This window comes from Gavialis gangeticus, unplaced genomic scaffold (assembly GCF_001723915.1).
Source record: "Gavialis gangeticus isolate Ggan-Ray unplaced genomic scaffold, GavGan_comp1, whole genome shotgun sequence".
Taxonomy (NCBI): domain Eukaryota; kingdom Metazoa; phylum Chordata; order Crocodylia; family Gavialidae; genus Gavialis; species Gavialis gangeticus.
The window spans coordinates 23,506,719-23,531,474 of NW_017729004.1; the positions used below are offsets into that span (position 1 = coordinate 23,506,719).

The 24,756-nt window shown below is 40.5% G+C and overlaps 1 protein-coding gene across 1 annotated transcript in view; it reads right to left on the reverse strand.

Annotated features, from left to right (window-relative positions):
* The window catches only part of DIP2C (disco interacting protein 2 homolog C), a 227,463-nt gene that overhangs the window by 146,607 nt on the left and 56,100 nt on the right, over positions 1-24,756 (reverse strand). Inside the window, exons 6-9 of the mRNA XM_019508168.1 lie at positions 17,114-17,245; positions 14,991-15,110; positions 13,785-13,982; positions 1,235-1,326 (exon numbers count right to left, since the gene is read on the reverse strand). Of these exons, the coding sequence (XP_019363713.1) occupies positions 1,235-1,326; positions 13,785-13,982; positions 14,991-15,110; positions 17,114-17,245 (542 nt within the window). The remainder of the gene's footprint in view (positions 1-1,234; positions 1,327-13,784; positions 13,983-14,990; positions 15,111-17,113; positions 17,246-24,756) is intronic.

Here is a 24,756-nt window from a genome sequence, read left to right on the forward strand (position 1 = left end):
GCACGCCCCACCAGACCCGGAACTGGACTGGAAGTACTTCTAGTTCCCTTCCAGGTTCACCGTTGAGCATGTGGAGGCCCCCCCCGTACTCCTGTGGGTCACTCCATCTGTCCTACCTTGTCAGCGTTCACAAGCCACGCCTGCTACCTCAAGGTATGTAGAAAAAACATTTACAGCGGTGTCTATGGCCGAATCACTGATTCTCTGAATCAGCATTGAATCTTCAGATTCGGCTGAATCTACTGAGGAACAGCGATCCAAATCAATGAATAGGGCCCGCTTCGCATTCCCCTAATGTTTACTAGGGATGGTTGCTTCTCAGTGGGCTAAAGTGATTAAGTGAATGGTAGCACCAGACCCTGGACACGGCAGGTCTCAGTCCCCCAAACAAAACTCCAAATGCTACTGCAAGAAACTAGCTTGCATTTATCTGTCTGATTAGGAATTACAGGGATGTCTAATGTGGCCTTTGGAAGCTTGCATTCATCTGCAAAGACACATTCTGGTAGAGAATGGAGAAAGACCAACAAACTCAAGGGAACCACAGTCAGTCGCTTGTCACTATGACAGCACAGCTCTGGGAGTAAAGCAGAGAACAGGAAGGATACTGAGGAGGTCAGTAGGTGAGCTTGGAAGTGGAGAGCTGGAGACCACTTGTATCTTCGTTTTAAAGTACAATGTTGCCTCAGTAACCCTGCTCCATGTGGATTTTAATCCACCCAACTGCAGTCATTTATTCCGACCCTAATCACATAGCAGTGGACCCTAATCTGGCATGCGCTTTCAGCATCTTTTCTTTTAACAAGCTGCCACAGGATGCTCAGTTTGGTTTTCTTCACTTCACAATGCTTCTCTTGTTTCCACCATTTCACCAGCTACCATGTCATTATCCAACAGTTTTACACACATGAAAATATTGTTTATTGTCCCTCGGGCTCTTTATAGACACAAGTCTCTGGAACAGACTGCTTGTTTTGGGATTTTTGTCAAAGCCCCCCCAAAAACAAACCTTTTTTCATGAAAAAGCTTATTGCTGATAGAGCACCAAATTGGAGTTACTATTCAGAAAGTGTTACAACAGATCATTTATGATACACACAAACTGTTGTTACCTGACTATCTCTTTTGTGATTAAGAAGCACATTTTTTCCACATTTGATTTTATCACTTTATAACATGAATCATATTGCCTGAACACATACACTGGCTTTTTATAAACCATTCCAACACTTACCCTGTCTCCAGGTCGCACCATCGGTTCTTGTTTTGTGCCTAATTTATGCAGTATATTGTAAGCAACCTTCATACTCCTGGTCCAAAGTTTGCCTATTAACAAATAATTTGTAAAATTAAAGTGATGTCTTAAATTATACAAGCAAGGTTTTAAAGGAAAAATGCACCTGTGTACTGAAAGTGATTACTGGCAAGAGCATTTAGGGTCCTCTTTTGTCTTACACATGCTGTTGTACCAGCAGAGCCAATGAATATATCTGCACATACAATTAAACATAGCTCTGGGGCTTTTTCTTCTTTAACCTTCCTCTTAAGCATGAAACATTATTATAAAATGAAGAAACTCAAGTTTTCACTATATTTGTTTAAATTTCAAGTCATTTTTTCCTTTATTTACTTGCCAGGATCTGAACTCCAGTGTCTCTGCTACTGCCTACGGCAGCTAACTGTCCTAAGTGGCCAGGATATCCTGAAGCCACGCTGTCACAGAAGGCTGTAGCATCATTACCACTACAGGGCAGACATCACAATCTTGAATTACATCCCTGGCAGAACTGTATCGGGGTTGCTCTAGTTAAGGATATTATTGGGCCCCATATGCCATGTGTCCCACACCCAAACCATGGGTGACGTATTCCAGTAAGGAGCCAGCCACCTCCCTTCCCACCACCAACCCTCCTCATCCCGTAAAGGAAAGACAGACAGACAGAAACTCCAGTCAACATGGGCACACAGAAGCAGTAGGGACCCTCAAAAACTGATGATGTCATCAGGTTGCTTTCTAATGTTTTAACCCTTTATATGCTTTCCCTTGTGTTGAATGACTCTTCTTTCCAATCCACACAGCCTCCTCCCCTCGGCCTCATTTCTCTTGCTCTATGCCCCATTCTTCTCCTTTCTCTTGCTCTATGCCCCATCCCAGCTCCCTGGCTTCTATTTCTAGTTAGCTGATCCTTCCCAACAAAACCCCATCTGAAGAAAAACAGTAGCACCAACCTAACACTGACAAACACAATGATGGTTTGCACACTGGCTCTTTTTCCCCAACCTCTTGGCAGCTTTGTCCAAATAGCTTGTATAAACTTGCTAAGACAGGGACTTCATTACTTATGTTTGTATAACAGTTAGCATGATAGGCCCTGTCCTTACTTGGTTCTCAGGTAGTACCATAATGAAATAAATAATACTTTGAGAGGAAGTCCATTCTTAAAAAAAATGCTAATGCATTTTAATGACAATTTGTATACTACATTATTTGGGATCTTTAAAAAGAATCCCTTACAAAAATATTAACCAAAAGCTTTGCAGTTTGCTGTTAAGTAATATTTAGTCTCACAGTAAGGCATGTTTAATTCACACCCACTAATAATTTAAACTATCAGTGGCTCTGACAACAGACTAGCTCTATGCGTCGGCAATCTCCATAGTTCACACAAGTGATACTGTACTCTTAACAAAGCATGCTAGCTATGCCAAATGTTCCACATCCCAAAGTAGGCGTACTACATTATTATTTTTAAGTGCAAAAGCTGATGAAAACAAAAACTACAAGAAGTCTGGATATTTTCCCTGTTCAAGAAAACTGGAAGGGTCACTACTGCTTGTTACTGTAAAGTAGCAAAGCACTGTTGTAACTGCTTCCGTATCTGCTTCTGGCTTGAATCAAACCATGTTTTCCAAGGTCCTTGATTTAATTAAAATTACTGCAGTATTTAGACACTGAAGTGCCTGAGTGTTTAGTATTAAACAAAATTAGTTAATTTTTGCTCCACTGGGAACTGAATAGGGATATATTAATGTGCCTGAAGGGTTTTCTTGCAAATGCAAGTATTGCCACTAAACAGAAATAGGTTCCTGCCAGTTGCTTGTATTTTAAAGGACGCCCTTAACTTAAAAAGGCATTCCTGTCAGAACTATTTGTATAATGACCAATAATTATAATTTGGCGAGCAAGTCTGATCAAACCTTGGTAGAAGTGAAGAAGAAAGTAGTAAACATCAGTTTTGGTCTCTCAAAGGTTCCCAAGATTAATGACTCAAAGGGTCATAAACCTTAAAGGACATAGAAGAGAGGTACAGAGTGTTGAAAAAGGGAAATCAAGAGTCTGGCAAAAGTTCAGAAATGCAAAGAACCATTTTTACACAAAACCTTTCCAGCCCCGACATCTTTTGTCTGATGGCAATGCAATGTAAGACGACTCTGCACTTGATAACTTAAAGGTCCACAGCATTTATTCAATGTGTAGATTAATTCCCAGACGATTATCAAGTTTTATGTTTGTGTTTACACATTATTCATACGTGCGGGATACCCACAGACAGCGACAGCCCATGGGCACTATTCTCAGAATTCTGTATATTGAAAGGTTATTCATAACCAAAACTGCACACAAAGGGTATCCCCCCTATATGCATGTCAGAAAGTGCATAATTTACCTAACTGCATGATACACTGCCAGTCTGAAATGGTTACTTACTGTTTATAATCTAACTAACTGATTATCTGCAAACCGGTTATGTGCATAACCTGCTTAAGTACATAGCATCTTTCAGTACTATTCTTTTCTTTGTAACCTACTCATCCTCCATTTAAGTACACAATTAGAGAAACTAAGAGCTCGATCTGGCTACTAATGGAGGCCTGAACCGAGCAGTCCTGCAATTTCCTGGCTGCTATCAGAGGCATAAGGAGTTCTGAGAAACAAATGAATGAGTCTTAATGAGGTATGGAAAACTTAATGCAGGTTGCTCCTGTAATTAATAAACACTGTCTGCCCCAACCTGGGGTAATTGCATAGCCTTTTCTAGTTTCCATTTTAGGCACTTAAATGAAGTATATTGTATAATCTCTTCTAAAAAGGCACGGGAATTTCAGGCATCTCCCCCCACCCCTCTGATCTTCAGAGATTTAGGGCAAAACTACAGACTTTAGGGCTAGTATCCATTCAGTTTGTAAATCAAGAGATGTTACTCCATTTGTTCCATCTCTGTTATTTTCAACATCTAATCTTATACTTTGAAGTGAAGCATACAGTGATTCAGAGGTTGTCTCATTAGCTTTTTACAATCCCATGGAAGCAGATTCAAAACTGCCCAGATAACAGTATTTGAAATCTGCTGAAATGCTAGGAAAACCCAGCATTTTTCCCCATCACTTTCTTCTGTACTTTTTCCAACTCTAGCCATACTATCAGATCAACTCATAAGAGGTTCAAAAGGGAGAGTCTTTTTCTTTTTGCAAGAAACAGAGGTACTTGCAAATGTGTATACACTTATGTCTAAAAATAGAGGGACACCAAGCCAAAATGTTTTACGTTTAGTTAAATTGGCAAACCATGTGATCATTCTTTTCTGGAGGAAAAAATTCCTATAACCTCATCCAGTTTCTGTTAAAAAATTCTCTCTTTGACCAGGGTGTCGCTGTTCCAACATAAGAATAGTCACAGAAAAAATAGCGATCTCTCTAATAGATTGGGCCACATCTACAGAGATCACTATATTCATAACAATAATCAGTCAATCAATTGGAAGGCAGCCCTTTTTTCCCAAGGTATGTAGCTTCATTCCTAAACAAAAGGAGCTTTAGGATGAGTTGTAATAATGAATAAGCAGCCCTAACTGTAAGAATTACCCTGACCAGATCAGAGCATAATCTTTTGACATGGAAAAAATGGAAGTGGAGGGTTTTTGTTTTAAACACCTCAGCAATCTGGCCTGCCAAGAGCAGTGAGGTATACAAAAGTCCCCAACACCAGACTGACAAGAGTCCTCAGCTTTCTACAGGGGGAAATCTCTGTAGCACGTCCTTCCTCACTTTTGCCTGGCAGTGTTATTCTTGTCTCTCAAACATAAGAGATTAAAAGTTGGTAAGAAAGGATAGTTGTTAAAATCTCTTCCACAAACGCAGCCAATTTAATCTCCATCACCAATACAGTTCTTTGCAGAGAAGATGTGGAAACCAGATGTTCTTTATGCCAGAAAATGGTGTTGAAGGCCAATAGTTGATTTGTAGTTGACAAACTGTCATAGCTATGTTGGCTTCAACAGAACTATGACAATTTACACCGGCTGGAGATCTACTATTTTGTCTTTGTCTATGCTTGTAGTTACACCAGGGTCCAGGCTTGTTTGGCTACACCCATTGTCACCCGCCTTCCTAATCAGCTTGCATAAAGAGGGCAGTTCAGCTGCAAGGGCTTCAAGTGATGGTTTCTTCAGGACTGATTGCACTACTGCATGTTTACACTGGGTGACAGATTTCCTTTAACAATCTGTGATCCCATGTTTGCTAATCTCCTGACACCCAGGAAAAGCAGAGGTCTAGTCTGATGTAGTGGCCCCAATTGAATCATAGAAAAACAGGGCTGCGAGGGACCTCAAGAGCCCATCTATGCCAACCCCCTTCTCAGGGCAGGAACATTGCCATCAGAGTAGTAGTGCTTCCATATCCCCCCTCCCACAATTAATGCATTTCTTTGCATTTGGGCAAAAATAAAGCTCTCCATTTGTTCTTGATAAATAAGATCATCCTTGATACAGTGTAATCTTTCACAGTCTGATCTTTCTTTATACTTCAGGAGATGCAGGACATTTTTACTACTGTGGGGGCATGTCTAAATGTATCATTAATGCACAGCAATAAATTAAAGAGTTTATTGCTCCTGAAAAGCTCCCGGGCACACCATTCATATATGTGTCCAGACCACAGCACACTGAGCCACGTTGGAGCAGACCCAGCTGGTAGAGGGCCCATGGGGTCAGCCCAGGGCTGCTCTGACCTGGCTCAACGTGCTGCGGAGGGGCTGGCTGAAGCATTGGGGTGCTTCAGTGTGGGGCTAGCTGGCAGGCAGCCCCTACACTGAAGCAGCCTCATGCACCCGCCTGCCAGGTCAGTGTCTACAACTGCACTGCTGAGCAAAAACTCTGCACGATGCAAGTACTCTGTAAATACAAGTACTACCCTGCTGTGGAGTTTATTAGTTTCCTGCACCCTAACAGGGGCGCACATGTAGATGCCAAGACATTTACTGCAGAGCTAATTAGTCAGTTCCACAGTAAACGTCTTGTGTAGACTTGTCCTGGAAGGAGCAGTGTTCCCCTCCCTACATCTACTCACTAGCTTTCACATTTTCCATTCATCTTCCTATCTAGCTACTCTTACATGATCAATATGTTTCTCCAAGTTCTTTTAAGTTTCTGATAAAGCAAACTCATTTAGTTCCATCCTAAATTTTACACCAGTCATCTACCATCACCAAAAAGGAAACAGATACTATTAGGCAGCACCTACTGTCTTCTCAGTTTTCTAAACAGTGTTTTCTAAAAGGATTTTGAAACAAATCCATTCATGTGGCAGACCTCTTACATTGCTACAAAACAAGCTTGCTCTTTCACCATAGAAATTGTAAATACTATCTGGAGATGACCCCAAATTTACAAGTGGATAGGTAATCAGCTGATCTTCAAATCTATCACTGTCTAACTTGTTTCTTATTACTATTTCTTAACCATTTACTAAAAAAGCCTTCATCTTCATTGTCAGCCACTTTCTTCACTATAGTTTTTAATCCAGGTCTGAGCACTTTTGCCAGACTTTCAAATTCCAGAATTCAGGTTATGGCGCGGGGCCAATTCCCATTCACAGGCTGTTTAAACAACTGCAAACTGAAGTTCTGTGTCCCCAGTACACACAAGGTATTTGCAAGGGCACAGTATGGTGGCCAAGTCTCTGGAATCTACTCACCACCAACAAACATGTCATACGTGGATAGCTAGTTAAGATGAGAAGAGAAAAAAATTATCGCACTTTCTAGCAGCAGCAAATAAAGCTGTGACAGACACTGTTTACACCTTGCTAACAGCAGCATGCCAATGCTGCAGGAAGTTTGATTTAGTTATGTGGCAGCCACATATTTTAAGCTTTATTTTTAATTGGCCTTTTCTATTTAAAAATACATTGACAACAGATACAGGAGGTCCAGCTAACATTTCAGTGTTCATCCAACAAAGATTTAAGAAACCCAGAGTGAGTTAATACTCCATTTCATCCACCTAAGCAACATATTCCTAGGGTAAAGGAAACTGCAAGGTCTGAAAATCATGTCAAAAGGGATGAATTGACAAAAATATACATTGCCTATGGCTCTGAAGAAAATCCCTTAGGCTCTGCTCCACCCATCCCCAGCCTCTTATGGAAATGTCTGTTTGTGTTGAATGTAAAGAAGGTTATGAAAGACAAGCTTGCATCAGAAAGAGAGGTACTTAGAGGCAAAACAAACCACAATCAATTTCCTTATTATATACAGTATGCTTCTCATAACCACACAGCACTAACTCAGCAAAAGCAAACCAGTGGGCTCTTACCAATCTTCGTGTACAGCAATTCTGAGACTGCCAAAGTTAACTGCAAATATATTTATCAGACATTCTTTCAGTATCACAATTGGACATTTCTTAGGTTTTCTCAATAACTCAGCATTTATTCAACCTGGGGCAGGTAACATTTTCAGTGACTTTCTTCAGGCAAACAAACACTTTCCACATTTGCTAAGAGACTGCTGCAATTCTGCTGTTTTATTAACTACAAACCCAATTATTTCACATCCATCCAGTGTGTTGAATGAAACAGGTGTCCTGTGGGAAAAAAACTCATTGCGTGACCATATAATTACAGAGCTGTGTGTATGCACACAGGAGGGCACAATTAAATGGCATGAGCAACCATTAAATCCAGCATTACTTCTGAGTGCATGATTTCAGAACCTAAATCATGTCCTTCTAATAGCTTTTTTTGTGGTAAGTATTTTTCTGGTGTTTTTTTTAATCAATGGAAAAAGGGCAGTAAGTACTGTAGAAGTGTAACAACCCCCACACTGATGCATTATCTACATCAAACCATCAGCAGTACAGCACAGATCACTGCCACTGTGCCACCATGAATTACCCTACACAGCAGCTAGTTGTTCCAGTAATTCTAGACAAGGTGATGGCCGGAGGCAGAAGTCAGGCCTGGTTCTCTTCTCCCCTGGAACTGGAAAGTTTCTGGCTTCTGAGGTGCCCTCATTGGGAAGGCATGGGCTCTGTGCTTAACAGTAACATGACTTCAGCTTTAAGATGCTTATATCTGGTTATTCTGGCATGCTGATATCATTTCCTGAGCAAGTCTTCTCTAAGCAACCCTTGAACTGACAAAGAACAGACATTTCCCTATCAAGAGGGCTTTCCCCCTTCACCCGCAACAAGTTTAAAAACCCTTCTGCAATTAGTAAAACCGGAGCTTTGCTAAAAAACAAGATGCAAAAAAAAAATTATAATGGAAAAGTATTAGGCAGCCTAAAAATACATGTAGCAATCAGCACAACTGGCACTGTTTTTGTGTGTGTGCATGTGTGTTTTTAAACTCAAAATTAAAACTTACTTATCCCCAAATTATTTTTGCTTCTTTCCTACCCGTTTTGATCATTCTTATTTTTTTCAGTTTCTCTCTCTCTAAATACCATATCCAAGCAGGACGTCCGCGACCGTGGTTTTCCGCAGATCTCTTCTCTTTGAGGCATACAGAATTTGCAGTGTGAATACATTCATCCATTTAGATAGACTCTTGACATAAGTCAACCTCTGTCTTCCACGATCTCCCTTTCCTTCAATCCTCCCAGTTACAACCAGACTTTCAATTTCCTCTTTCCTCATAATGTGTCCAAAAAACTCTGACTATCTCTTTCTGATATTAAATCAGCAGCTTCCTCCTGCACCATGCTCTTAACAAAATATTTTCATTCAAAGTGTGACTTGTCCAACATACATTCAAGATGTGCTGTAAGAACCACATTCTCTTTTCCATACTTGGCAATATTGTCTGGCATTCGTATGCATGCATGACAACTGATATAACATAGCAATCCAAAACTCTGAACTTCTTCCTCATACAAATTTTACTATTTGTTAATATCTTTTTCATCTTCAGATATTCGTCTATCGCCAGCCCTAGTTTCCATTTTATTTCATGGTCACATTTATCATCTAATGTTATCCAGCTTCCCAAGTAGTTAAATTTATTGACCTGCTTTATCTGTTCCATTTCCGCTTTGATGTTGCATGCAGGAATGATCTTCTTCTTTGTAATTACCATACATTCTGTTTTTCTACCGTTGATACTTAGAGACCCTTCTTCTCACTTTTACTAACAATTTTATCTAAAATTTCTTGCAGCTTCTCTTCTGAATCAGCTATTAAGACTGTCATCAGCATAACACAAGTTGTTCAAATTCTGTCTGCCAATGATCAGCCCTGGTAAATCCTCAATCTCCCTCAGTATTTTCTCACTGCACATGTTGAACAATTCAGGTGAAAAAACACAACCTTGCCTCACACCTCTCAATCTGGATGAAATCACTTAGTTCATTTTCTATCTTCACTGCTGCAGTTTGGTCCCAATAGAGTTTCTTAAAATTTTCAAGTCCTTACCATCAATATCCAGTTCTTCCAGCATTTTAATTTTCATGCTTGACTATATTAAAAGCTTTTTGTATGATCAATAAAACACAAGAAAAGGGTTTTCCTCATTTCTATTGCTCCTTCCAAAAGCATTTGCACCATGGAGATATCATTTCTCATCCCTCCATCTTCAGCAAAGCCACACTGAACTTTTTGCAATCTCCCGTCTTATTCTACTTCTACCTCTCATCAGCAGCACCTTTAATAGGATCTTTGTTACATGGTTTATTAAACTAATGGTTCGATGGAGTTCACATTCAATGCCTCCAGGTTTTTTGGGGAGTGCAATAAAGATCAATTTACTGATGTCCTCAGGTATTTCTCCACTTTCATAAAACTCATTGATAACAGTTGTTAACTTTTCTCTAACAAACTCTTCCAACCATGTTATTTGTTCTATTGCAATACCATCTGGTCCTGTAGCTTTATTGTTTTTCATTCGGTTGATAACTGTTCATACTCCTGACTGAAGATTTTTCAAAATGGCCATGTTCTTCTTAATAGATGGGTTTTCTTTTTTACTGTCATGGAATAACTCTTCAATATACTCTGTCCATCTTTTCAATATTTGTTCTCATTCCATAATCACATCACCACTCTTGGCTTTTATACATCCCCTAGCAGTACATCCTCCTTTGCCTGTGATGTCTTTGATAGTCCTATACATTGATGTAATATGTTTATCCTCTTGCTTTTCTCTCTCTGTACATTTTTCATTAAGCCATTTTTCCTTTTCTTCATTGCAATTTTGATTTTACAGGTAAGAAAACAGGCTTCAAAAGCATACATATTATACGGTATACATAATGTGCTACTAGGCTGTTTTTCTTCTATATGAACACACCTGTATTAGGCACATCAGTATTCATTCTGAACATACTGAATCTGGACTGTGATTCCTCACCAAATTTTGTATGAGGAAGCAACTATTCCCTGGGCCTAAAATTGATCTTAGGTTTTCGGTTGGAGTCCAGGCTCCCTCAGATCCTTCTCCCCCTCTCACATTCCAGAGTCCACCATTTGGATAAATTTTGTGGCTTCGTTCATGCCAAAAGTGGGACTGTGAAAAATTTTTATCTAAGAGATGCTTTTTCCATCTATGAGCCTTGAGGCACAAGGTCATTTAAAATATACAAAGCATTTCCATTTAATACACAGGGATTAAGTTTTCAACAGTTTGGAAAAAAGGGCAAGCAGCATATTAAATACAAATTATTAAATTGGGAGGTGTGAAAAACTATGAGAACTGAGAAATGATACAAATTACATTAGCAATATGGGCAGGACACAAGAGATTAACGTTTAAAAAAAATGCAAACTAGTATTCAAGGGTACATCAAGGGGGGAAACACCCTGAACATTCAGTGGAAGACACAGTATTGAAAGCAGTAATGAGACCTAAAGGCTCAAGTGGATTACAAGTTTTATGAGAGATTGCATTGAAATACAAGGTGCAAGGGGTGAGCAAAGCTAATTTCAGGATATCTATGAAAAAACACATTTTTATAATATGGAGCTGATAAGTTTAGTATGGGTGAATCCTTATCTACAGCAGCTACCACTTAAACCACGTTAATTATACCATTATTCTGAAGGTAACTTTGTCACCATAGTAGCACAGTGCTAAAGCTGTACCCCCTGAACATCTAAAATAAAATATACTGTAACAATGTTAAGTACTGTGAAACAGATGTGTTTTTGGAGGTAGTAGGGGAGTGATAGGACTGGGTAAGATTGGGGATAGCAACTGGTGACTACAACACAATGCTACATTCTAGGCACCTCGTTACTAAACTGAAAATAAAGGAGGCAATTAAAACAAAACACACTTCAAATGTAAGGTTTTGCAGGGGGTGATTCTTGAGAATAGCCTAGATGTGTACATGCCTAAACAAAAAAAAACAAGGACTGAGTGAGGACAGGGAAAGACTAAAGTCTAATAGCATCTGAAAGCTTAATTAACCAAAGAAGCATCAATTCTGTAGGATGCCCCAAGCAGGTAAGAACTACGAGATTAAATAGGTAAAAAGAAAATTTAGGTTAAGGGCTTAAATGTAAGGAGAACGAGCGTTTGTGGAATAGTCACCTAGGGAAGTGGTGAGGGCAAGGCAGGAGCCAGGTGAGGCGACTGAAGCAGGTACCACCCTGCCCACAAGTGGCACATCCTGCCTGCCTACCTGCCTGGTGCACCATGCTGCTCTGCCTCCCTGCTGAACTCCATCCTGGGATTTTAATGAGCTTGCTGGGACCAGCCTATGAAATACTGGAGTGTCTTCACCAAACCATGGTCAACCCTACATGGCTGAATTGATATAGCACAATGGTGCATGAAACTTACTTGATTCTAACTACGTGCCTGTTTAAAAATCCAAGACTATTTCCTGGAACTGAATGGCAGAGAAGGCCTAAGAATTTTGTAGACAATGTCATGCTGCCATTCAGAAGTACAGGAAATGAATTTTGGGAGGTTTAGGAAAATTTCTTTGAAATAATCTTACCCTAAAATAGAAATAATTGCAAAAGAACTTTGGTGCATTGCAGTACTGGGGACTGATTAAAGAAGCAGGTTAATTTATTTAGTAAAATGCCCTGCTCTCTCCTCCTCCTCCTCTTTTTCATATAAAAATACCTGTTTGCTTAGACCTCTTGGGTGTGGTGACCGTATGTCCTGGATTGGCTAGGACAGTCCTAGATTTCAGAGGGTGTCCTGGTATCCCAGCAATTGGAGAGAATTAAAGCAAAAGTCCTGAATTGGTGGTAACCTGGCTGCACGTGCCCAGCTTCTGAGTCAGGAGCCAGGCATGTGTGGGAAGGTCCAGGCCAATCTGGGACTTTTGCTTCGGTTTTCTCCAGGGCACCCAGTCAATGGGCTGCTTCCTGGTCCAATTCCACTGGTCTGCGAGTGCAGTCGCTTGCCCAGTAGAGTGCAGGGGGAAGGGGGTGGGGGGCAGTGCCCACATCCAGCAATAGCTGGGTTCACAATGAGTAAATTAAACTGGGTATGAAGGTGCTTTCAGTTGAAAACAACAGGGTTCTATTTTATTCCGCATATTTTTGGATATTTTTCTCAGTTGCAAATAAACCTACTCAAAGAAGATCTGGAGCAGCAGTGAATCATAGGTTTGCCTCTCAAGCTCAGTTATTTTTGTTCTCTTTATATGGGTGTTCAGTGTAGGCAGGCTCATCTTTCAGCTGGATTGGCACAGACAGCATCTGAACTTTAATTCCTAAAGGTTCTTATACTTCTACCAGCCTTTCTCCTTATTTACGGCAAGCATGTTCAACAGCTTGCCAAGCTAGGGAGCTAGAGACCAGGAATGCTAAACTTCTGGTTTATTCCATATTAAATGAAACACAACAAAATGTAGATTATTTTTTGTGTGTTTTAAAGTATAAAGCACCTGCAACCATTGCTCTGTGTATCACCAGAACGTTCCATAATTAGAAACTAAAATGGGAACTGTTGAAGAGATGTCCTTACGTGAAACATTTTTTGGCTTTTTGATATTGCAACAGATTGGCAGTTATATCTCCAGTTATAATTACCACAGTTCACAGTGCAATAGATGCTGGAAGTCTACATCATGACATGCAAGCTCATATTCAGAGGCATGCTAGGAAGAGTCATTCAGATTATCATTACTAACATTTCAGTTAATTCCAATTAGAAAGATGCATTCTTATATTGTGTTTTTGAGGAAGTTGGTAGAGTTGATCTACCAAACAGACCTGATTGTCTTCTTTCTGTAAAATCTAGTACAATATGTAAGGATAGTGTATTTACTTGTGACTTACAACTCGAGAACATAAGCACATCCATATAAATGTGGGTTTATTTTATAATCTAACAGTCCTTGTTGGCATCAACTCAGTTTCCCCCCTCCCACAAACAGGTTACACTGTAGTCTTTCATATATTCAGAAAGTTGTCCTTCCCACACAATAAGCACTCAAGACCAACAGCAGCCCAAATATTTTGCTGCAGCCAAAAATGCAACAGAAATAATATTAGTTTTTAACATCATAACCTCCCGCTAAAGAAGTTTAACAGGTTACTCACCGTAAGTGAGAATGTACAGTGGTTTCCCATTTGTGTCCATAGTGGTTAGGCAAGGAGCTTTTGGCGAAATGGTCCCCCATCGCTGCAATGCTGCTTCTAGAGAGGGCGGCCAATTTGTAACTACACCCAATTGTTCCCCACGCATAGCCAACATCTGAGCTCCCTCTGGCTTTGGTTGATTTGGATCTGGCTGTTGAACTTATGATTATGAAAAGATATAGAGTTACCAAATAAATTCTCTACTGTTGTTTATAACTGCAGAACCAAGAAAATACCTTACTTTTGTAAAATAATTTGAACACAATAAAATGTTAAAAGGTATGAAGGACACAATGGTCAATTTTGTATATCAGCACTGCACCTATGTGAATAACTTATGGAGAAGTATAGTAAGATAATTTCCTCTTAACTTTCCTTCCTTCAGCAATTAATAAATATCTCAGGAATGCATGTGCTTAGCTTTACACTTACTATACTAATAATAGAAAAAGGAATTACTTATTCATGCTACTTTATGCAAAGTTACTCTTCGAGAAAGACAAAAACTGTATCTATTGAAAAATCAACAAGGTAAAGATGCAAGATAGAAAACTTGTTTTTTCTTTGAGAAAATGTAGTAATAAAGTGAACCACAGAATTATTAGAAAATGGAAATAACTCATCAAAAATACACCAATTAAAGTTACACTCTATTACAATGTTTTGCTATAATTTTTATTAAATCAATGTAACTTGCAAATCTTTATATTCAAAGCATATAGTCAGCAGCTGTAAATCTTTAAATAAAACTATATATTCATTGACTTCTAGCTAGTATTTTCAGTACTTTATTGACCAATATTTAATATATTCTTCCAGTCTTACTCTACTTCCTTCATAACTGGGTCTTTCACATTGATCCAGCTGTATGAAAGGAAATGATGTTATACACAGTAAGCGTTTTTAGGGCATAGGCTTTTCCTCCACCTTTCCTGATACACAAAGCAAGAGTGAACTCTAACCACTCTGCTCTACATGCAGGGCAAACAATGTGGATCTTTGATTTCACTACACTATTTTCAAGTTCATCATAAGCAGAATCTGTGGTCACCACCACCAAGGGTTTACTTCACTTTTACAAAGCAAAATGGTGGAAGACAAATGAAGAAACATTTTACAGTGTGCGAGAAAGAGGTTCCCAAACCTTTTGAAAAACAGTCATTTTACCTTCTAACAATTCCTCAAAGTCATCTACAAAGAACTCTCGTAATGGCGGTCGTTTAGGCCGTTTTAGGGTATTGACCAGCTGTTGAATCTTTGCTGACACTCTGCTGCTCACTGGTACTCCTGCAGAACAGGGATCAATGGAGATATCAGTAGGCTGCTAAGCTGCATGCCACCACATAGTAAAGGGGAGGGGGATAAGAAAAAAAGACTACAAGAGTGGAAACAGACATTGCCCTTGTGCCACCATAACAATTTTTATGGTGGCACAAAGGCCAAGCAAACAGGCATCCATGCCCTATATTGCATCACAAATGCCTAAAATTCGGTGCCATGACATAGGTGGTAACAATTTCTGCCACTATTTAGCGGTGGACATCTGTTTGCTTTAAGGTACAAGAGCAAGGGCAACCCCGAGCTGTCCATGCTCTTTAGTTGCCCCAGGCAGGTGCTCCTAAGGCTTGAAGGTCCCAATCCTGCATGCCCAGGAATTCCCATTCAAGATAGCACCTCTCAAGACCCAGGGCTGCCCGCCTGGCTTTCCCAGCTTACAGACGTGCCCTGGGGAATCTCCCTAGGGATGTCTCTTTAAGAGGGAACTACATCACCCATTGTCCCACAACATGCATTTCACCCAATCAAGTGGATCAGCTGTGTTGGGACACATCCCATCAGAGCTGATCCACTTGGTGATGTCTATTTCTAGCCATTCTGCAATGCCACCACAACTACAGTTTCATGCTATATATTGACTCAGCATTAAAGTATTCAACATGAAGACATACAGATTCATGCATCAAAAGGAACAAGCAAAGTCTGCTTTAAATTTTTAAAAAAAACAAAGCACATACACAATGTCAGAGTGAATTTATTTTAAGTTAGAGGGAAATAACATGCAGATTTGGAAAAAGAAGCACAGTAAGTACATGTTTCCTAGAAACAAACTTCAGAAATCTTCTAGATGGCTTTGGTGATGGCTAGCAGAAAAACAGAACTCAAGCCACGGGCTGCTCTCTCATCTACTGGCCAGATCAACACTGCTTAATTAAACAGCTTTCACCTCACTGCAGCTGTAACTAAGGATCCAGTCAGCAAGAAAACCAGGCCACAGATGTTTTTCAACTTCCTATTTATTTTAGATTGAACTGGCCCATGCTCTTCTCATGCTACTTCATTTTAACTAACACTGTGATCCTCACAGTGAATTTCATTGGCCAATAGGTAAAGGTGCTTAACTGCAAAATTAACAGCAAAATACAGTTCCAGGTAAAGGCCACTGGGCACCTGTATAATATGATCCCAAAAAGTACCTTCCCCTTTTCTTGTTCTAGACCGAGCATCTCACCTCTGCAACATAGGTGGCTCCTGATCTAGCCTCCCATAATATTGCAAATGGGTCACCTTCCTGCCCCTTCTCAAGGGCTGGCTCCAATATTTTTACCATATAATACGAATTGTGCTTTTCAGTTGAAGCTGTTAAGCATGTACATAATACACTTGGTTTCAAAACCCCCACCTTTGCCAGAATCATGTTTAATCCATTTTAGAAAATGGAGCAATAAGGAAGGTTTTATAAATAACTGTTTTTCAAAACACTACTCAAAACAAATTTTTTGCACAAAAGTAACTTTAAGATGCACCCTCTTGGTATAGCCTATATTAGGCCATTTGAAAATGGAGTAGCTTTTCTTCTGCATGCATAGTAAAATCAATTCTAGGGTATAGACAGACTTACAGATGTGTGTCCAGGCACTTCTTGTGCCGATTCACAGTATTTGTTTCTTGTGTCCACTCCTACCTGCAGCAAGCAGGAGCTAAACCATAGTTGCCTAGCCTTGTTTCATTCATCCATTCAATTTAGTATGATTTTTTTCATCTGTCCATACTCCAGAGGAATTTTCAATTTTATTTTGCTGAAGTTTGCAAGCAATTTCTAAAGGAATCAGCTCTACTGATAAAGAATCATTTCTCTATCTTCATTTCACATGTACCAGTTGATTTTAGGACTTATAAAAATACTTTACCTGCTGTGTGGCCGAAGAAAACAAGGAGCAAGTGTGTACAATAGACCACTCAAGAGGGGGAAGTCACAATATATAAGAGAAAAACAATTATTTGTGACATACCATCACCAGTTTCCATAAGTTCAGCATTGCCATACTTTGGTGCCACCCGTGCTGTGGATCCTTGTGGCCTTTCTACTTGTATTGAGTGCTCTGAGGTGTAAGTGGTAACATCTGGAGGGGCAGAATGATTTTCTGTGAAAAATAAGTTAACAGGTTTAATCACATCTCTCTAGATATGAAGGGGAGAAGAGGGCTGGGGAAGCAGAGGAGAGATACCACTTGTGTTTTCTTATACAACTCCTGAAAAATTCTTAACAGCAAGCTTTTATGTCAATCCTATGCAGCTGCTCCAATAAAATTATCACTCACAAAATTCCTTGCTTGTCTTAAAATTAATACATTCATAAGCTGCCCAGAAAATTGTGTCCCACCTCAGCTGTCAGTGCCTAACATTTCTGAGCTTTTAGACATCTAAGGAATATAAGCAAAGAAATACAGAGTGTGACATTATCAGGCTGTTGCCCCTTTCTTCTTTTATATTTAAGCTAGGTTGAAGTTTGTGGCCAACTCCAGTTAGAAACAAACCTAAACGTATACACTTCTGATAGATTATGTCTTCAATAATCAAAATAGAAGAAAATCACAACATGTTAAGTTCCATCACATAAAATTGGCAATGTAAACCAGTTTCCAAAAATAATGTACTGGTACATCAACATTTTTCAATCAAGGTATGATGGTGAAATAAATCCAGAAGAATGCAATAGAATTCAAAGAAACATGAGTGTTACATTGTGCGTGGACACTTGCTAGATTACTATTTTTAGACTGAGCTATTTCAATTCATCCACAAAAATGCTCTTGCCTTCCAGAAAGCAAACATGATTTGATCTGACTCATGACGTTGCTGAACAATTCCAGAAAACTAATCTCCCTTTTTCACAGCTTGGTAACTCAGCATGCTTCCGCAGCTTATTTTCAGATGTTCTAAAGTTTGACTCTGTGTTACCTACAGATTTGCAATTTATTCCAGGTTGCGTCAATGAATTTTTTCCATGTTTTTAGCAGCACTAGAGTAGGTAGACAAACTCAATTAGTGTTTAACAGTGTTTCTATTTAATAAAATTAATGATCACCAGCGGTCTTCAAGATACAAAAATAGATAGAACCTTATACTATTTCCTCTAAAATGAAAAAACAAAATCAGATTGATGAAGATTGTATCAGCCCCTTTAAAATGGCAAGTATTCTGGATAAATCAGTTTGACTCCACTATTTAAAAATATAGTACATTTGCCTCAACTACACTTGCAACTTGCTCATTACCTTAAAGTTTTATCCTCTTCTGAGTTTTGTAATAGAAAGATTTGCTTATACTTTTTATATAGAAATTAAATCTGTAAACAAGTTGAAAGTACTGTATTTCCACTGTCCTAAAATGCATGTATAGGCCAAATAAATGCAAAATAATTATCCAAGATGAATACACATTCTAGACACCATCTAACTTTATATTACAATTGCATGACAAGAACATTAGAGTACGACACAGGTGATTAACATTCTTGCTATTCAATACAAAAGTAGATGTTCCCTAAAAACCTTTTCGTTTTCATCCAACTTGTCCAGTAACTATCCTGCATATACATTAGCACAACATGGAAATGCACAGTGCTTCTTAAAAGTGTTTCTAAAGGCTTCTAAAGAAACAATAATTGATAGTACATATCAATAAATGTATCATTTATAAAGTTATTTTATTGAAAATGCCAAAGCAAGTAGCTTTAACAAGGGGACAATATATTGCTCTTTTCTTGAGTTCATGTCCATCTAGTTTACAGCTTCAGCTTCAATAACCATCTGATGCAGATGGGATGCAGACAGGATTTTTTGGGCTCAGAGGACCCTAAAAAAATCTGACCAATTAATACGCAGTAAATGCCTTGTGCTCAAAATGCACATAAGAAATCTCATGAGGTTCAACAAGGACATGTGCAAAGTCCTACACTTAGGACGGAACAATCCCATGCACCAGGACAGGCTGGGGGCTGACTGGTTGGGCAGCAGCTCTGCAGAAAAGGACCTGGGGGTTACAGTGGACAATAAGCTGAATATGAGCCCACAATGTACCCTTGTTGCCAAGAAGGCTAGAAGTATACTGGGCTGCATTAGTAGGAGCATAGCCAGAAGTAATTATTCCCCTCTATTTTGCACTGGTGAGGCCACATCTGAAGTACTGTGTCCAGTCTTGGGCCCCCCACTATAGAAAGGATGTGGACAAGTTGGAGAAAGTCCAGTGGAGGGCAACGGAAATGGTTAGGGAGCTGGGGCACATGACTTCTGAGGAGAGGCTGAGGGCACTGCAGAAGAGAAGACTGAGAGCAGCCTTTAACTACCTGAAGCGGGGGTTACAAAGAGGATGGAACTGGACTGTTCTCAGTGGTGGCAGATGACAGAACAAGGAGCAATGGCCTCAAGTTGCAGCAAGAGAGGTTTAGATTGGATATTAGGAAAAAACTGTCTCACTAGGATGGTGGTGAACTACTGGAACGGGTTACCTAGAGAAATGGTGGAATCTCCATCCTTGAAGGTTTTTGAGTCCTGGCTTGACAAAGCCCTGGCTATAATGTTCTAGTTGGGGATGGTCCAGCTTTGAGCAGAAGGCTGGACAAGATGAACTCCTGAGGTCCTTTTCAGCTCTAATTTTCTATGATTCTGTGAATTATTTCATCCGTGATTCATTCTCAGGGCAATATTTGGTCATTCTTACTTTTATAATCAGCAATTGAATTATCCAATAACTGAGCCAATCAGAAAGCACACATCTGCTAATACACTGGATAGGAGATTATGACTAAGGACATAATTAATTTTAATATATTACTGATATAAGAGAGTATTTTTTGAAGCTGGGTTTAAAATGTCAAGTAACAGATAACATTTTAACAGTGGTAAGCTTTAATACCCTTAAGATTGTGTGCAACAAATCAAATACATGTTTTAGTTCAAGTATTTCTTCCAAACTTTGGTACTGGGATAATTTAGGCAGTGATGACAAGGTATGCTGATGACAAGGCAGTGATGACAAGGTCAAAGCAATGTTAGTTGGGTCCAGATACCATCCCATGGGGCACGGTGATGAGTAGGCTGTGAAATAGTATTGTAAAGGTAACTTCAGAACTTGTAAACACAACAATATTAGACTATTCCACAAACCACTATCATTCTGACAGATTCATTAGCACAAGAATTAGAAACAAAAGGGACACACAAAGAATTACTGCTTTGCACATCTGGCTCCCCTGTGGAGCCCAAGGCTTGGGCAAAAGACCTGGAACTACTGATGATACTCGCACGCAGCAGTAACTCCTCCTCTCCAAGTAAACCTCCTTGTTATTGGGTGCATGCCATTAGAGCAATAAGTAACTGTAATATCACTTCCAGGGGCAAGCATAGTTCTTGGAAGAATGGTAGAAGAAAAGCAGCTCCACTTGGATTGTCAGGGATCTGCAGTGCATGAGTTCTGTTTCTGTATGAATGAAGATCAGAATAATGTGCCATAAATATCTTCTCCTATCTGTTTGTTGTATCAACCTCTGCTCTCTTGCCCTTATATTGCTGTTTAAATCATTGTCTTTCCATTTCTCTGATTCTAAAATGCTCCACTCCTGCCAAGGTTACTGAACTGTCTAGATTAATGTCTCCCCGTCCCCTACCCTCCCACCCCATAATAGTGAAGTACCATACAAAGGCTGCTTCCGTCCATTCCTTTTCCTTTTGTGAATGGTCTTCTTGCTGGACAGCCTATAGCAGCAGTGTCAAGTGCACCTGTCCCACCCTCCCTTGGCAAGATCCAGACAGCGGAGTTCTTTGAGTGCTGGATCCTGAATGCAGGGCTCCTTGCAGGCCAGATCTGAATGTGGCAGTGGGATCTGTGAGTGTTACTGTAGCTGTTGCTTGCCTCACCCCTCGCCAACACACATCCCCAGTGTGGTTCTCTACCCCAGATATCAGAAGTGGGCCCCACCCCCAAATTCCCAACTCTTCTAGGAGCCCCCTAAACCATATTCAGTAGACAAATCCACTAGCCTATGGCAATCTCTCTCACAATGAAGTGCCACCACTGGCTAGTCTGTCCAGAGTGCAAGTCAAATCCCTGACAATGAAATGTAGCACTTATTCAGATAGGAAGGTCTAAGTTAAGCCACTGATGCAATCCGTATAATATCTGCCCAGCCTTCGCATCAGATAACCTGAAGCAGCGTTTGAGTTTCAGAGTTAAGAATAATGAACCTGACACACACATTGATGAAAAAGTAAGGGCAGTGACAGCTATAAGACTTCAAAGCCTTTCTTCTACAAAATATACATCTTTGCGTTATCCTCTCTTCCCATCTTTTTCAATCTTCTTGCGTTATAAGATCACAGCCTGAACAGCTGCTCCCAGTTAAGACTCTAGTTATTCCTGCCACTGGAATTATATAATTTACCACCATTTTGCCAAGGGAAAAAGAGATAGTAGCTCAGTGCAAATTCTTTTAAAAGAGATTATGACATACTAACTCAGTCCCACATTTGGAGAAGAAAGAGCAGTCACAGAGTAATCTCTTTGTGGAACTAATGGAAGTATTGTACAGCAGGCAATCACAATGCTTCCAGCGGCTCTGGAGAACCACCATTACTTTCTTCTGACAGGCCAGCTCTGTTGGTTGATGTGGACAGGATGCTTAGAGCCATGGCTCTATTCATTCCGAGTTAACTGAAGTTCTTCTGGCAGCACATTGTCCAAGCAGCGTGCAACACCATAAATCGGCTTTGAGTACCACTGTCAGAACACAGAAGAATTTGAAGAGTATCACAGAGGTGTCAGCTATGCCTTGTGGCACATGTTCACATATTAATTTTATAAGAAACCTAAGTTGCCTTTAATTTGGAAAGAGACCCTTGATTTTCAAATGAAAGACATGTGTGAGGCATATACAAGCAAGACCAACACCCTTTAAGTTACTTAACCCTTTAGCCTGTACCTCAAAGAGAGAGCAGGCCCCCTTGGTTAATATGCTGATTTGCTTGTTCAGTGGCAAGCTGCCTTCAGTCTGTTTTGTGCTCTTCTTAATTAAATAGCCTATTCCCTTAGAATACCAGAAATTTCTTGGCCAAATTATATGCTCGCCAACTTGCAAAGTCCATTTTTAATGACCCTTTGCTAAAATATCACCACCAAATATCTTTTAGCAAGGCCCTCTTTATAATATAAAAGCATAACAGCTATTTCAGAGAAACTCTTAACATTAGGCAACTGCACTGCACCGAACACATCTAAGACTTAAGCAGGAAGTACAACTGACACGTACTTACTGTCTATTCAATTATTAGACCCTTCCTATTTTGTTTTGTTGTGCACATATTACTTTTACTGCTCTTGATATTAAATTCTAGTTGCATTCAGTAGCTGACTACCTTGGAAAGGAGCTCATTTTCTTAGACTAAAAACTGGGGCTTTGCACATGTAAGCATTGAGAAGAATATTTTAATTGCATGCTGTATTAGCTTTATGGAAGAGCATCTGTGCTTCAGAAAAGCTTATTTTTAAAGATGCAAGCTTACGTGGGTACATGTTTCCTTACTCGGCCCCCACAAAGTAGTCCCATTCTAGCCTTGACTCTGGTTGTTTTGGCACAGGTAGCACTGTTGTTCTGCAGAAGTATTTTATCTTTTTTTAAAGCATTTTTTGCTGCCACTTAATATGATATGCAAATATGTGGTGGTTGCAGTCCTTCAGTATAAAGATGACAGTTTTCCAAGAAATAGAGAAGTCATCAGTGAGTCCATAGATGACTGAGGAGGCATCTGTGATCTTCAAGTTCAACTGAAGATGTGGGAAACACATTCTATGAGGAAGGAGTACAGCTTGGTGATGTCAGGTCACAGCTCTTTCTCTGTGTCTCTCTCATCTACCCACCTCCATATAGAGGCAAGTTTGCTCAAAATGATTGATGCCTTGTCATACATCACAGCACCATTGGTCACCATGCAGTGCTTGAGTCTCACGCGTATTGGTTGTAATATAAGAGAGGACATTTAAAAGTTATATGCAAGTCAGAAGACATTTCTAACTCCTGCTGTAAAGAGAGTCTTTACTGTCCCCTTCCACTCAACATGCCCAACCCATGCCCGACTGTCCCCTTCCACACAACATGCCCTGAATAATGACCCATGCTTTTGTGCAGGGGACTTGCTTGGGCAGGATGGGTTACACCTCTCTCCTAAAGGCAAACGTGTCTTCTCTTTCAGGTTGGCTGATTTTGTGCGGAGAGCTTTAAACTAGCTTCGCCGGGGGATGGGGCCGCAGGAAGACTTAAGGACACCTCCTGACCAAGACAGGTGACATATGCCAGGAGTACCCAGGTACGTAACAGGGGTCCAGATAGTCTTGAAAATCAGGGGGTGGCACATGGAGCAATCCAAGGCCCTAAATGCCTCTATACTAATGCTCATAGTATGGGGAATAAGCAGAAGGAACTTGCCCTCCGAATAGCCTGTTCAAACCCAGACATAGTAGGGCTCACAGAAACCTGGTGGGATTCATCCCACGACTGGGTGGTTAACATTAGGTGCTATTGGCTTTACAGGCCAGACAGAACAGGAAGGAAAGGCAGGGGTGTGGCGCTCTATGTCAAAGAGCAACACACAACCTCTACCAGCAGGATGGGGTCAGAGGAGGAGCAGGCTGAAGTGCTCTGAGTCAGAATACAGGGGGGTTGTGGGGAAAGAGACTTAACAGTGGGGGTCTACTACAGACCTCCAAACCAAGGAGAAGAGCTGGACCACAAATTCTCAGGTCAGCTTGAAGAGGCACTTAAGTCAAGAGATGTAGTTGTCATTGGTGATCTAAATTACGCGGACATCTTCTGGGAGGAGCAGTCAGCCATGTCAGACTGCTCATGGAGGTTCCTGGCTGAGATACTGGACCTCCACTTAACCCAGGAGGTGCACAGTCCTACCAGGGGAAATGCCCTGCTGGACCTGGTCCTGGCCACAGATGACCTGGTAAGAGGGCTCCAGGTCCTCGACCACCTGGGCGATAGCGATCATCGCTTGCTTGAATTCACCATCCAGTACAGGGTGTCAAGGGCCTGCAGTAAGGCAGTAGCCCTAGACTTTAAGAGGGCCAACTTCAATGAGTTGAGGAGATTAGTGGGAGAGGCACTGGGGTCCTCGAGAGTAGGGGAACTCAGTGCTCATGATGAGTGGTCGTTCTTTAAGGAGACGATACTCAGAGCCCAAGGGGTGACAATCCCAACAAGAAGCAAGGGGGGCAAGAGTGCCCAAAAGCCCCCCTGGCTCACCAAGGGCATTCGTGAATGCCTGATTGCCAAAAAGGAGGTGTACACCTGGTGGAAGGGAGGGGCTATCACCAAAGAGGAGTATGCCTCCACCGCTCGGGTCTGTAGTGGGGGCTGTTAGAAGAGCTAAGGCAGATACTGAGCTAGGGCTAGCATCAAGGATCAAAGATAATAAAAAGTCCTTTTTCAAATATATAGGAGAATGAAGAAGGCACCGGGTAATGTGGGGCTCCTGCAGAATATGCTTGGCAACTTGGCGGTTGCACCAGAGGAGAAATCAGACCTCTTTAACAAATTCTTCGCCTCCATTTTCTTGTGCAGGGACTGAGACTCCCCTACCAAGATTCCAGATGGACT